The 15739-nt window shown below is 39.1% G+C and overlaps 2 protein-coding genes across 2 annotated transcripts in view; one reads left to right on the forward strand and one right to left on the reverse strand.

Moving 5' to 3' along the window:
- Positions 1–5151, reverse strand: part of LRRC63 (leucine rich repeat containing 63) — a 58768-nt gene extending 53617 nt beyond the window's left edge. The window contains exon 1 of the mRNA XM_010344908.2: positions 4004–5151. Within this exon, the coding sequence (XP_010343210.2) occupies positions 4004–4094 (91 nt within the window). The 5' untranslated portion in view covers positions 4095–5151. The remainder of the gene's footprint in view (positions 1–4003) is intronic.
- A 107-nt stretch (positions 5152–5258) lies between these two features.
- Positions 5259–15739, forward strand: part of LCP1 (lymphocyte cytosolic protein 1) — an 84571-nt gene continuing 74090 nt past the window's right edge. Inside the window, exon 1 of the mRNA XM_003934354.3 lies at positions 5259–5340. The gene's annotated coding sequence lies outside the window, so the exon portion shown is untranslated. The remainder of the gene's footprint in view (positions 5341–15739) is intronic.

The raw sequence follows: 15739 nt of genomic DNA on the forward strand, positions 1-15739 counted from the left end.
CCAAATAATTGAAAAAAAGGGACTCCTCCCTAACTCATTTTATGAAGCCAGCACTATCCTGATACCATAACGGGGAAGAGGCACAACAAAAAAAGAAAACTTCAGGCTAATACCCCTGATGAACATCAACACAGTAATCCTCAATAAAATACTGGCAAACTAAATCCACCAGCACATCAAAACACTTATCCACCACAATCAAGTCAGCTTTATCCCTTGGACGCAAGGCTGGTTCAATATATACAAATCAATAAGTATAATCCATCACATAAACAGAACCAAAGACAAAAACCACATGATTATCTCAATAGATGCAGAAAAGGCCTTTGATAAAATTCAACATCCCTTCATGTTAAAAACCCTCAACAAACTAGGTATTGATGAAACATATCTCAGAATAATAAGAGCTATTTATGACAAACCTACAGCCAATATCATATTGAATGGGCAAAAGCTGGAAGCATTCCCTTTGATAACCAGCACAAGACAAGAATGCCCCTTCACCACTCCTATTCAACATAGTATTGGAAGTTCTGGCCAGCGCAATCAGGCAAGAGAAAGAAATAAAGGTATTCAAATAGGAAGACAGGAAGTCAAGTTGTCTCTGTTTGCAGATGAAATGATTTTATTTTAGAAAACCCCATCATCTCAACCCAAAAACTTATTGAACTGATAAGCAACTTTAGCAAAGACTCAGGATACAAAATCAATGTGCAAAAATCACACAAGCATTCCCTTACAGCAACAATATGCAAGCAGAAAGCCAAATCATGAATTCCCATTCACAATCACTACAAAGAGAATAAAATACCTAGGAATACAGCTAACAAGGGATGTGAAGGACATCTTCAAGGAGAACTCCAAATCACTGCTCAAGGAAATAAGACAAGACACAAACAAATGGAAAAACATTCTATCTCATGGATAGGAACAATCACTATCATGAAAATGGCCATACTACCGAAAGTAATTTATACATTCAGTGCTATTCCCATCAAACTACCTTTGACATTCTTCACAGAATTAGAAAAAAAAAACTATTTTAAACTTCACATGGAATTAAAGAAGATGCCATATAGCCAAGACAGTCCTAAGCAAAAAGAACAAAGCCAGAGGCATCACACTACCTGACTTCAAACTATACTGTGAGGCTACAGTAACCAAACCAGCATGGTACTGTTACCAAAACAGACAACATACAGACCAATAAGCAGAACAGAGGCCTCAGAAATAACACTATTTCTGGGGAAAGAATTCCTTATTTAATAAGTGGTGCTGGGAAAACTGGCTAGCCATATGCAGAAAACTGAAATTGGAACCCTTCCTTAAATCTTACACAAAAATTAACTCAAGATGGATTAAAGACTAAAATGTAAAACCCAAAACCACAAAAATCCTAGAAGAAAACCTAGGCAATACCATTCAGGACACATGCATGGGCAAAGCTTCATGACAAAAACACCAAAAACAATGGCAAGAAAAGCCAAAACTGACAAATGAGATCGAATTAAACTAAAGAGCTTCTGCACAACAAAAGAAACTACCATCAGAGTGAACAGGCAACCTTCAGAATGGGAGAAAATTTTTGCAATTTACCCATCTGACAAAAGGTCTAATATCCAGAATTTATAAGGAACTTAAACATATTTTACAAGAAAAAAAACTAACCCCATCAAAAAGTGGGTAAAGGATATGAACAGACACTTCGCAAAAGAAGGCATTTACATGGCCAACAAACATATGAAAAAAAAGCTTAACATCACTGATCATCAGAGAAATGTAAATCAAAACCACAATGACATACCATCTCACACCAGTCAGAATGACTATTATTAAAAAGTCAGAAAGTCAGGAAACAATAGGTGCTGGCAAGGTTGTGAAGAAATAGAAACACTTCTACACTGTTGTTGGGAGGGTAAATTAGTTCAACTATCATGGAAGACAGTATAACGATTCCTCAAGGATCTAGAACCAGGAATACCATCTGACCCAGCAATCCCATTACTGGGTATGTTCCCAAAGGAATATAAATCGTTCTACTATAAAGACACATGAACAAACATATGTTTATTGCAGCACTGTTTACAATAGCAAAGACATGGAATCAACCCAAATGCCCATCAATGATAGACTGGATAAAGAAAATGTGGTACATATACATCACGGAATACTATGTGGCCATAAAAAGGAATGAGATCGTGTCCTTTGCAGGGACATGGATGAAGCTGGAAGCCATCATTCTCAGCAAACTAACACAGGAACAAAAAACCAAACACCACATGTTCTCATTCATAAGTGGGAGCTGAACATTGAGAACACATGGACACAGAGAGGCAAACAGCACATACCAGGACCTGTTGCGGGGGTGGAGGGTGAGGGGAGGGAACTTAGAGGATGGGTCAATAGGAGCAGCAAACCACCATGGCACATGTATATCTATATAACACATCTGTACATTCTGCACATGTAACCTGTTATCTTTTAGAAGAAATTATAAAACAAAATTTTGAGCACCTACTGTGTGCAAAGCACTCTGACAAGAGCCTTTGGAGCAAGAGAGCTCTGATTTCCCCACCAGGGAAAAAAAGAAACCATCTGACCAGAAATGTCAATAGTGCCAAGGCTGTGAAATTCTGCGCTAGAAGACAAACTTCAAACAAAAGATGAATAGAGAAACGACAAGATAACTGATAGTGAGCTGCAAATCTACATACTGTAAGCATTATTACAGATCACATTGTAAATATAGAACATTATAGGAATGCAGAAATGATGATGTAGAAAATCATATAACAAAAATTGGGAGAGATAGTAGGAGAGGAAATTGTGGCAGTAGTACAGGTAAGTTGAGTTACACATCTTTAATAGCCACAGGGCAAAAAATAATAGTTTAATATCATAAATCAAGTTATAGACTAGGTATATTTGAATAGTATAAATGTTGACACTAAAACTGCAATTAACTAAAGTCAGATGGACGAGGAGACTGAGAAGGGGAAAATTTAAAAATATGCTAATTTTATTGCTTATAATAAGGAGGGACTAGAAACCATATACAGAAATAGAGGATTAAGAATTATATAAAGTTATAGTTATATAAGTGGCTCATCTTTACTTCATAGCACTTATCCCAGGGTAATTTTGCATTTATTTATATGATTGATTGGTTATAATCACTGTCCCACCAGGGGTAACTAATTTACCAGAAGGGAACTGGTAAGGTCTGTTTTTGTTCACTAAATATATTCAGTCCTCGTTATTTGCAGTAGTTCTGTTCTACGAGCAATGAATTACCCATTACTGAGCCATTTCTCCTAGGAGAAATACGGGGTTAGGTTCCTGAAAACCTCTTGTTTCAACATTTTCAACAACTGATCAACACATAATTTTGTTTTATATGTGTTTCTATTTAAAGACACTTTTATACAGTTCATTCATTAACACTGAACTTAGGGCCAACAACACTGTACGCATGCCTAAAGGAAGCCTATCTAGCACATATCTTGTTCTCTGTAAGGCCTATCACAGCTTTCTCCTGCTTGGAAACACTATGCTTGGGGTCCACAGCGAAATTACTAACTAAAAGCACAAAGAGTGAAGAAACACAGCTCTGAACATACGGGGAAAACAGTACCTGTTTACAATATGAGAGCTGAAACAAGAAGGCAGAGGCAGCCTTGTTCCAACTCAGCTGGGGGCATGTGTGTTGTATGACTCAAATTTTTCAGGGCTCTGCACATATCTGCATGACTGAGAAACCCCGATGAGTACCAATTCTGGGTTACAAGTAAAGTTCAACGGTGAGGTAAACTTGAACCTACCAAGTCCACCAGTGAGTATCAACAACTGTACTTGTAGAATTGAACTGGATGTTATCATCTGACAACAAACATTTGTAACTTATTAGTGAGTGTATTTCTTGTGATTCTGGGCTGTGCAAGTCAAGGAATTTCTATAGAAAAATACATAAATGTGAATACACATATCTGATTAATACACATACCTGTACGGGGTTTTTTTTTATGTAAAGTCGGCTTAGTGAATTTTGGAGGTAAGGGTCTTCGAAGAAGTAGAGGGGGCTTTTTCATTTTCATGAATAATAAGTGTTGTTTTTCATAATCCTTGGTTTAAGTGAGAATTGAAAAGGTTTTGAATATGTTTGAATTGTTGCTGAAAAATAATTAGAATTTAGAGTACATCTTAATGAAAATCGTTCAGTACCAATACTTTACTGATTTCAAGCAGAATTCCTTTATGGAAAAAAGTATAAGAAAACAATTCTTCAAAACTTCTATTAATAGAAAGAATCCAGTTAAAATTTAGGGATATAAGTAAACATAGAATTTTTTAAACAGGTGTATTACTACCCAGAATCATTCTACAATTTTCCATGTTAGTACAAAGTTCAACTTGCCAATGCTGTTTCCTCTAGTAAATACCGATTTTTCAGAATAGTAGAAATGACATTTTTTTTCCCTCTCTTTCTTCAAAATGTTATCACTGTAAATGTAGAAAGAGAATCTGGTCAGAAATCTGTAGAAGATCCCTTCATTACATAAGCTTTTGAAGACCCACCATATCTAACCATTCACATACACGTTTTCTTTCTATAATGGTTTTTCAACCACTGTGCTTGAGCCAAAACCATTCAATGTTAAAATAAGATAGGTTTCACTGGAATGAAATTTCCCAGGACTGCTGGATCCCAGCTCATACTGTTTAGAAATGATGTGAGAAGATGCACCCCCAAAAATGTGCGTTTAGTTTGCAGGGCAACAACAAAAGTGCCTGGCACGGCACTATTCCATTGAACACTCTGGAACTGCACAAATGGGCCGTTTACCGCCAAAAGATAACTGCACACAAGCGTACGTTCCACTCGATGCTGGAAATCTCCCTTCTGTAGTATTCAAAGAGCTGCCTAGAAGTGCTGGACTCTCACACAACCCTTTACAAACACAGACGCTTCCCAAACCAACCGGCTTTTCGTCTCCCGTCTCCTTTCCCTCAGAATTTAGGCAGAGAGGTAAAGGTCCCGCGAGGTCGCTGGTCTTCCTGCAGGGGGCTGTTCCTGAGGAAGCGTCAGGGAGCCCCACCCTCTAGGACGCCAAGGAGACACACCCGGAGACACACCTCACCCGGGTCCGCGGAGCCTCCCTGCCACCGGACGCGCAGGCGCGGGGGCGAGACAGGCGGGGCGCGGGGCGCCGGGAGAGGCCGGCCCCGCCCACTGCGCAGCGCGCGCGGAGCCCTCCCGCCTTCCTCCGCCGCGCTGTGGACTGTAGGGGAGGCTGCGGGCTGCGGGGGCCGGAGGAGAAGCCGGCTCCACGTGCAGCTGCGGTACGGAACGCCGTGGTGACAATTGTTATTACTATTCTTATGCTTAATGGCAGTGACCATTATTATTTATTATTTACTTCTCTCTTTTACACGATGCTTATCTTGGGTGTCTAGAATCTGGGCTGCCGTTCTTTAATGCTTCACTTGAGCGCAGCCGGGTCCCGGGGATAATTTTGCAGTGCTCTCGAAAAGCGGGCGTTCGGTTTTCTTTCTCTTCCTTTCTTGCAACTTGTTTTGTCTTTCTGATCCTTTAAAGTTCCTGGCTGAGGCTGGGTTGTGTAGAAATAAGGGCATTAGGGATCCTAGCGGGCTGTAAAACAAACCCATTTCTCACTGTTCTGGTTATCATATTGTGACGTGTCGCCTGTCATGGTGTTGATGAACCTGTGTGTGCAGCGATAGATAGTGGTGTGTTTGCAAAAATGGGTGTGTTTCTCTGGAGATTTGAGGGGGGAAAGAGCGGTAGAAAGAACTCGTCTGATAGATAGGGAAATCCCAACTCAGAAAGTAAACTAGAGTTTCCTTCCAGATTTGGTTTTTTTCAAAGTACAAGTGCAGGAACTTTGTAACAGACGTTGGAAAATGAAAGACTCGGTATAAATCTTTCTAGCTTTGGGGATCTTTCAAGATTCACACCATAACCATGTCTTCCTTTTTCTCCTTAGTAGCAAACACATTTTAAAACAATCAGTGAAAAAAGTAGAAAAGTTCAGACAAAAAGTAATCGGACTCTGGAAAATATTATGCAACTTGTTTTCCTTTATAGTACTAGTGTGCTGTTTCTTTTCCTTGTAAGATTACTGTGTCCCAATTATACTGCTGCCCCAGACCATGAATTTATTTCTGCTTTTGCTGTGTCTACACCATAGATTCATTAGTTTCTCAGAAATACAAAGCTGAGAACAAAAGGCAGATCTCATGGCTAAGATTAGTCTCAAGGAATATATATTGTGCATATTTTGTAAATGTGAAAAAATGTTATATTATTAAGCATAAAAAATATCAGTGTATAAATTGAGTCAGATACCTATGCTCTTCAAGTTCATTGGAGCCATGAGAACTACTGGAATTCAGTTTTACTGACTGACGTTTAGCCTTTAAACTTTATGCTTAGTTTTGCATAGTCGAAAGTAAGCCTTTTGAATGCTTTTCGAAAAAATGCTTTGTCACACGTGGAATCCGCAGGCATCCAGGTTTCATTCCTTGTAGATTTCTTGTAGCAAGTATGAGACTAAAACCTAGGGTGGTTTAATATGTAATCTCATTAGGTGTAAACGTTTTGTCTTCTGCTACTTAACTATTTCTACCACTTAGTACCAAACATGTAGGCAAATGAGATAGTTATGAAAATTAAATTCATGGCTTGATATGTTTTATATATATATATATATGTTATTCTAACACATCTGACATGCTTTGTCTATGGAAATGACATATCAGTGTGGGATAGGTTTAGACAGGACAAATGAAATTCAATTTAGATTATTTTATATTTCTTATGTTTTTGAAAATATTACCCTCTCAGTTTTCTTTCTTTTTTTGTATAATAATGATGTGTTTTGACATAATGAATCGCTCCCTCCTGGATATTAAGGGTCTGCTTTTTCTGATGTATGTACAGTCAGCCTTTTTATTTATTCCATCTCTTTTGCAGTTTGGCAGAACCTTATGAAGAAGCTTCCCAAACTGAACCACAGTACTTTCACTCTATTAGCAAATTGTACTAAAGATGCCAGGGTAATGATGGGTGCCAAGGTTATAGACATCCTGCGTTTTTTTTTTAATGTTGCTAAAATGAGATAAAAGCCTTATGCAAAAGCAACCCCAGGCACTCCGCAGGTAATGCTATTGATTTCCCTAATATGTGGGAAATGCTTGGGGAACCTTAGATTTGCTGTTGGTTCTGTTGAAATGATGTAAAAAGTATTGCTAGACATCTTCATTATTTTCCATCGACCTATCTCTTATTTATTTATTTACCTTTAAAATAGGATGGAGTTTTACTAAACAGTTTGGCCATTGTAGTTTTAACCTAATGTTTTCCCTTATGGAAATAATGGAGTAATTTGTGTTTTTATGTTCATATTAGTTCTTTAAAGTACTGTTAAAAAATGAACAGTTATTTTTGAGCACATATTCATTCAACTATTGAATCTCCAGAGTAACCCAGGGCACTAAAATGCTTTTGAGAAAGAGGTGTTTTCTTGTTCTGAATTTACCTGTATATATTAATTATATGTACAGGGAAATTTCTTCACCAGTCACAGTGGCTTAAATGTACCCATTTATTTCGTGTGTTTTTGTTTTCATGCTGTTGCCTAGAGAATAGTTTTATATTTTCTCAAATGTGAATAAAGATATTTTGAAGAAGTTGCTACTCCTTTTACCCCACATCTCACTGTAAAGACAAAAACTTATTTCTGTTTTTCATTATTTTAAGCCAATTATTTCCTTTTGTCATTCAAGATGATAGTTATTTCCTTTGTTTGAACTGGAGATCCTGGGATTACTTTTTTTAAAATTACCGATAAGGAAATGTCATGCAACCTTCATCATGGAATTTAAAAAAGTATCCAAACACAGGGAAAGGAAATGTCTGTTTTTAAAAGTGCATTCATGAATTTAGTCGTTCATTCCAGAATCATTTGTTGGAAACCTGCTATGCATAAGTTGCTTCACTAGGTGCTAAACTTTAAACTTTATTAAAATGACTTATAATGATTCATTTGAGGCTTTATAGTTTAGACATTGAAATTAAATTTTAAATCATTTCCAAAGACTCTACTTATCTGCATTATAACTACTTGAGGTTGTTTTTTTTTTTTAATTTTAAGTGTCTTATTATATTGCTTTGGTAGAATAGTGGTGGTTATTCACACTCCTTATTCTCAGAAACAATTTTCGGTTTTTTTCTTTAGCTGCAGTGATTATTTTAGACTCTCTGCAACCAGTTAATATTAGGTATTTGTGTATATTGTATGATTGTGTCCTTCACCCAAAAAAGTTCAATGATATTTGTTTCCTTATTATTAAGCGCTTAAGCATGAGAAATGTTCATTACTATGTGGAAGGCACTGTTTTAAATGTTGATTTTGTTTTAGCTTCACAACTATCACATTAATTGAGGATGCTGGTATCTACCTCAAATTTCAAGCACATGGAGCATAGCACAACGCAACTCAGCTGGGTTCAGATCATCTTGCTGCCACTTGTCAGCTCTGTGCCCTTGGACCAGCTGCTTAACCTAAGCCCCAGGGTTTCCTCATTTGTAAAATTGGGTTAAAATGATACTTACCAAAGGGACTTGTGAGGTGTTAAAGAAATAATCTGTGTCAGGGGCTTAGTTCTCTGCCAGCCACAGAGTCAGTGTACAGTAGATGTTGTTAGAAAATTTAAAATGTGGCCGGGCGCAGTGACTCACACCTGTAATCCCAGCACTTCGGGAGGCCGAGGCAGGCGGATCATGAGGTCAAGAGATCGAGACCATCCTGGCCAACGTGGTGAAACCCCATCTCTACTAAAAATACAAAAAATAGCCGGGCATGGTGGCACGTGCCTGTGATCCCAGCTACTTGGGAGGCTGAGGCGGAAGAATCGCTTGAACCCAAGAGGCGGAGGTTGCAATGAGCTGAGATTGGGCCACTGCACTCCAGCCTGGCAACAGAGCAAGATTCCGTCTCAAAAAAAAAAAAAAAAAAGAAAGAAAGAAAGAAAGAAAATTTAAAATGAAACAAACAGCCCAGTTTTCCAATGTCCACACCCCTGCTTTCTGTGATGATAGTTTATGTTAATTGAAATATTGGCAGGCTATAAATCCTGGGCATGTATCCACAAAATTTATCCACAAAATGTCACACTTAACTTTCCTAATGTCTCCAAATATTGGCAATTCTAGTTTGCAGTTCTCAGATTGTGGCACAAATGTTGTGCTCTAGACAGTGTCTTACATTCTGTCACTGGTCTTTATACTCCTCTGGGCAGCACAGGAGCTGTGGGAGTGGGACAGCTTGTGCCCAAAAGAGTCCTGGTACAGTGATGTAAGGAGGCCTTGACTCTCCCCAACGTGAGCTGGGTCTTCGAGATGCTGTCACCATTGATTGAGCTGGGCTGCAGCCATGATGAATTTCAACCGGTAACCCAAGGAAGAAAGCCCCTTTGTTCTCAGCATCTTCCAGGCCACTTGGTGTGCCTAACAAAGGTGAAAAGGGGCTACAATGTGAAGCTCCTTTGAATGACTGGAGGGAAAGGTCTTAAATGCACATGATCTTTCTTAGTTTTTTTTTTCTAATGCGCACACTGGACTTTGGTAGATGAGCCTCCTGAGTTCCTGTTCTGGCTGGGATTTAGTCCTAAACTTAGGAGGAACATGTACCCAATCAATAGCGTCTGAGCTGCATGCCCTCTGTTCAGCCCATAGCAAACACCTGTAGCAATTAGAACTGCAAGTGAGAAAAACGTTTTGTAATGACTTATTCTTCATTCTAATGTAAACTTACGACCTTAAACAGTAGACATGATTTGCTTTTCAAACCTAGCATTCTGCTTATACCTACTGTACTATTGAGTATATGTTTGATTCATAAGTGTATGAGGCTAAAAGTTACGTATGGGAGTAAGGGCAGGACATGGAAGGACGAATTGTATTCTGTGTGTTGAGTGTTGATAAAGAACTTGTTATTTCTTATACCAAAACTAGACAACTAGAAGTGTAACTTATGTTTCAGTATCACATAGTTTAGTATGTTGTTGAGAGTTCTGCTGTATTTCCAACACTTGTAATCTCCACTTTATAATATGTTTTGATGCCAACTTTTATCAGGGTTGAATTAAAATTTCAGGACATTGCTTCTCTTTCCACCCTGCCCCAGGTAGGAGAAAATTTCTTCATTTCCTTTGCCAGGTTTTCCAGATGAGGTAATACCCAGCCAAGGAAGATAATATGATATCCAGTTCTGTTCAGAAACCATGGGGAAGACAGTTTGTGGGGCTTTATTCTTCTCTCCACTGCAATTCCAAGAAGGCAACTGTGCTTATATGAGTTTGACATACTAGGCTCTGCTTTTTGAAGAAGAGGTTCTATGGCCGTAAGAGATTGCATGCAAACCACCAAACCAGATGGTTTTAGGTGTTTTCAGCCTTGAGACAGTCTATGTTTCTGCTTCCCATTGGATGATACCTTGCCCTGGAAAGGTTTCTCATGGAAAACTTGAGTGGCCCTTGCTGGGGTACCTTCCTTGTGCCCAGAAACTACACATGCCAACACTTCCAAAACCATCTGAATCAGGCCCAGTGGAAGCTCTGGGTCACCACTGCTCTCAATGGGAGCAAAGGAAGCCAGGACGTTCCTTTCTTCCCAACTCCCTGCTTTACCCCCAGACTCACAGCATTAGAAGGGATTGCTTCCAGAGCATTTGTAGCTTGGTATATCACTTTACGCACATGTTCCTACTCAGGAAAAGAAAAAACAAAGAACCTCACCCTGTACACTCACTCACTGAGGACATTGGCAGTACATAGCTGTGAGACACTTGATGTCCCCGGTGAAGGTAAAAAGAAGACGGCACTAATGGGGTCAGTGATGACACCAGCTATCTGAAAAGAGTTAAAGTGATACATAGACCACAGGGATTGAAAGTGGAACCGTGAGTGTGACAAATCCAGTTTGGCACCATTTGCGTAATAGAAATCAGTTACTTAAAAACCAGAAGGGCCGGTTTTGCTAATCTTGTACTGTGCACTGTAAGACGAGCTGTGATGACTTGGAATGGCTATGATTGTTAGACCCATACCGGAGGACTAGAGTTAGTTGGTCTAGTATATTTCTTTTTTTTTTTTTTTTTTTTTTTTTGAGACAGAGTCTCCACTCTGTCGCCAGGCTGGAGTGCAGTGGTGCCATCTTGGCTTACTGCAACCTCCACCACCTGGGTTCAAGCAATTCTCCTGCCTCAGCCTCCCAAAGTAGCTGGGACTACAGGTGTGTGCCACCATGCCCAGCTAATTTTTGTATCTTAGTAGAGACGGGATTTCACCATGTTGGTCAGAATGGTCTCGATTCCTTGACCTTTTGATCCACCCGCCTCGGCCTCCCAAAGTGCTGGGATTACGGACGTGAGCCACTGCATCCAGCCTGCCTAGTATATTTCTTAATAAATATATTTATGTTCCATGCTTACTTTCATGGGGCGAAGAGTCAAAGAAAAATGTTTTCTGTGAGCTGTAAAAGTATTAGATCTTTGAAGGCTTTAAGAGCTTCTTACAGTCATGGAGATGTGGATTTTAAAGGCTAGAACTTCCTGAATGAGTTGCTGACATGTTCTGGCTAAAGGATTAAGGAACCCCAGAAGGGAATGGCCTTAACCAGAATGGAAGGCCCGTATCTCCTGCTTGACCTCTCGACATCCCTCAGACGACCTCTGCCCTTCAGAAACATCTGCACAAAGATTAACCAACACCCTTCTTCCTGGTACTTTATAGCACCTCTCTCAAGTAGAAGGGACAGACTTGATGGAACAGGGTGAAGCACAGGAAGTGGGTATCCTCCGGGGAGGTCACACAGCCATAGTCAGAGGTAAGATCAAGATGTTGTCTTCTGAAACTAGTAAAATGCTCTTTATAGCCATTTTATACTGTTTGTTTTGGGTGTTTTAGAGATAGGGTCTTGCTCTATCCCCCAGGCTGAAGTGCAGTGGCACAATCATAGCTCACTGCAGCCTCAAACTCCCAGGCTCAGGCGAGCCTCCCACCTCAGCCTCCTGAGTAGCTGGAACTACAAGCACCCACCACTGTGCCCAGCTAACTTTTAAAACTTTTTTGTAGAGCAGAATCTCACCGTGTTGCCCAGGCTGATCTCAAACTCCTGCTGAGGAGATCCTCCCACCTCAGACTCCCAAAGCACTGGGATTACAGGCATGAGCCACCATGCTTGACCTTGTATGTTGCCTTTTGAGAAATGTTTATTCAACTCCTTTGCCCATTTTTTAGTAAGGTTATTTGTTTTCTTGTTATTGAGAAGTTGGAGTTCCTTATATATTTTGGATGTTAGCCTTTATCCAGTATATGTTTTGCAGATATTTTCTTCCAGTCCATGGTGGTCTCTTCACTCTGTTAACTGTTTCTTTTGCAGTACAGAAAGAAAACAGCATCTAATTGTACTTAGTACTTGATTATTAATGAGTTTAAACATCTTTCATATGTTTATTACTAAGTGTGTTCCGTTGTGAATGGCTTATCCCAGTCCCTTGTCCATTTTTACATGGTAGTATTTTTTATTCCCCCAACGATCTTTTATTTTGAGGCAGGTCTTGCTCTGTTGTCCAGGATAGAATGCAGTAGGATGATCATAGCTCACTGCAGTCTTGACCTCCTGGGCTCAAGCAGTCTTCCCACCTCAGCCTCCTGATTAGCTGGTACTTCAGGCACATGCTACCACACTCAGCTAATTTTTAAAAAATTTTTTTGTAGACATGGGGTTTTGACATGTTGCCCAGGCTGGTCTCGACCTCCTGGACTAGAGCAACCTGCCTGCTCCAGCCTCCCAAAGTGCTGGGATTACAGGCATGAGCCACCATGCCAAGCCCCTATATGATTTTTAAGAGATCCCTAATGATTGTTAAGAAATATTACAGATACACAATATGCCCAGTTTGTCTACTGAGGCTATGTAAAATGAAGCATGTAGTGGTTACATATGTGGACCCTAAAGTCAGATAGACCTGGTTTGATTACTGACATCACCATTTACCAATTATATGACTTTGGTGAACTTAACTCTGCAAGTCTTAATTTCCACATCTGTAATATTGAGGCAATAATGGCATCTACCCCAAACAGAGTTGTGAAAATTAAAAGAGAACATCCTCAAAATGCTTCAACACAGTTCCTGGATTACAGAAAATGTTCAATAAATGTCAACTATGATTTTTTCTCAATGATAATTTAAAAGCTGATCATATAATGGAAGTACCGCAATCACTACTGTTATTATTATAATTACATATAACTGATTTGACTAAAGTGATTTTGGTGCTCTTTACAGACACACACACACACACACACACACACACACACATATATATACATACATATATATATATAAAATGTGAACAAAGTCATTTTACATTCAAGCATGTATAGTTTGTTGAGTTAGTTAAAAATCAGTTCAAAGACTTTCAGTCTGTGTGACCACTAGTGCTGATGTTGATGGCCTCCTGTCCACCCAAAATACATAGGAATGCCAGATAAAATATGTAGCTGAGATGAACAGAAAAGGAAATCCCTGATTTTGGTAGAAAAAAGAACTAAATATCAGTGAAATGGGCCAGAGATGAAGTCATGGTGGTCCATGGGGGTGTCTGATTTTTTAGGAGTACGGAACTAGGATTGTCCTACCTACATGGGAAGTGGAGATGAACTCCCTAGTCTGCAGCAAGCAGAGAACCATAATAAAATACCCTGCATAAATCTGAATGCCTCAAAATTGAGACCCTTTCTCTGAAACAGGGACTAGAGAATCCATACTCTGGCCTGCAACAGATCAAGGAAGCTGACCCTAGGCTAGACAAACAATATATTAATACTGGACAAAGTGGACTCTAATAGGCTTATTTCTTAAAGATCCAAGAAATGATTCATTAAGATGATATGCCAGCATATGACTGACTGTACTCAACAACAAAACTTCTAAATATTAGAAACAACAATGACAAAATGACAAGGAGCTATTGATAAGTCTACCTCTAAAATGAGAACTTCTTTTTTTTTTTTTAAAGTATGTGTCTCTTAGAAAGTAAAAGCTCAAGCAAACAAAAGATTACTAAGGATATGGGAGATTTAAAGAACCCAATTAATATGCTTGATCTGATCGATACATAGATTCCTTTATCCAATAAATAGAGAACACACATTCCTCTTCAGTACACTTGAACTTTTTACCAAGATTGGCCACTAAGGAAATCTTAACACATTCTAAAGGGATGCTTAGTAGATGCTCCAATTTCACTACAGAAGTTGGGTAGGTGAGGCTAGAAATCTAAGTCTGAGAGGACCTTAAGTGTTAGGATATTGACAGGCAGTTGGGAGCTACTGGAAGATCTGGAGCAGGGAAGCTACAGGATCTGCATTAAGAGAAGAATCTGGAATTGAGTCCAAGTTATTCTCTTAATTTTCAAGGGTGAATGAGGAAAGATCCAGCTCTGACTGAATTATGAGTTTATGCAAAGTGAAGGCCAGATGACATCACTGAGGTAGCAGTAGTTCAAAGAAAGCAAAGCAGAGGAATTGAACTGCTGCAGAATGCATGGTAGGTAACAGGGCAGCGAATGCAGGCCACCCTGGGCCTTGGGAGTCCGTACCATGTTCACAGGGCGAAGCACGAATTCAATTCCAGAAAGTCACCACTAACCTCATTCGAAATCTTAGTGTGATTTTTCCTGTGTGTTTTGAACTTAATTTTAGGCTTATTTTGGATTTATAGTTATGGTCTAACTGTACTAGCAGCTTACCCCAAGTGTGCTGTTTGATTATGTGTTAGAAATAGGTAAAGACAACTCTGGAAGTCTGGGACAATTTTTCATATATGTATTCATGCTAGAGACATTCTAGTCTAGTTAATTCTCCTCACTCTAGAGATATGGAAAATTAAGCACAGAAAGGTGACTAATCATTAATTATAGTAATAAAAATGATTAAATATTAGTACTAGCACTTTTAGAACATGTGTGATCGTGATTATGCTAAGTACTCCCCATGCATTTCCTCATTTATGCCTTGCAACTATGCTACGATGTAAGTACTACTTACTTTTCCTGTTTCCTAAGAAGGAAACAGGCTTAGAGAGATTAAGAAGACCGTAAACCCAGGGACTAGATTTGGGACCCAGGCCTTTGCACTTTGTTATCCCAGTTTGACTTAGCCACGTAAGTTGCAACCCAATCAAATTTCGTTTCAAGATTTCTTGTCTTGTGTTCTAGTGTATTTCCCATCTCACCTCAGGCCTCTAATCTCTACATTTCTTTGAGAGTATACAGCTAAAGCCACAGAGTAGTTTTAGATCTGATTTTAAGAAAAATGCTTAGGCACATCTCCTATATCAGAAGTTCAGAATAATTAATCATAGTCCTGCTTTCTGACTTTTCAGAGTTCTAGGATGTTTTAATTAGATACTTGATATATTTTAAATTTTTTCTATCACCTGTAGCTTACACCAGGTGTTCAAGTTTTGGTTTAGATATTTGTTCAGTAAGAATTTGTTGGATGCATTAATGAAAATCTAGAACCTCCTTACTTATGGACTTGTTAGATTTCAGTAGGCTATTTTCCAATACATTTGTGTTTAAATCCTTAGTGATTAAAATAGATTTAAGGAGTATTTCTCAGAAGTCCCCAGAAGCATTTCGACTAA

Source organism: Saimiri boliviensis, chromosome 16 (assembly GCF_048565385.1).
Source record: "Saimiri boliviensis isolate mSaiBol1 chromosome 16, mSaiBol1.pri, whole genome shotgun sequence".
Classification (NCBI taxonomy): Eukaryota; Metazoa; Chordata; class Mammalia; order Primates; family Cebidae; genus Saimiri; species Saimiri boliviensis.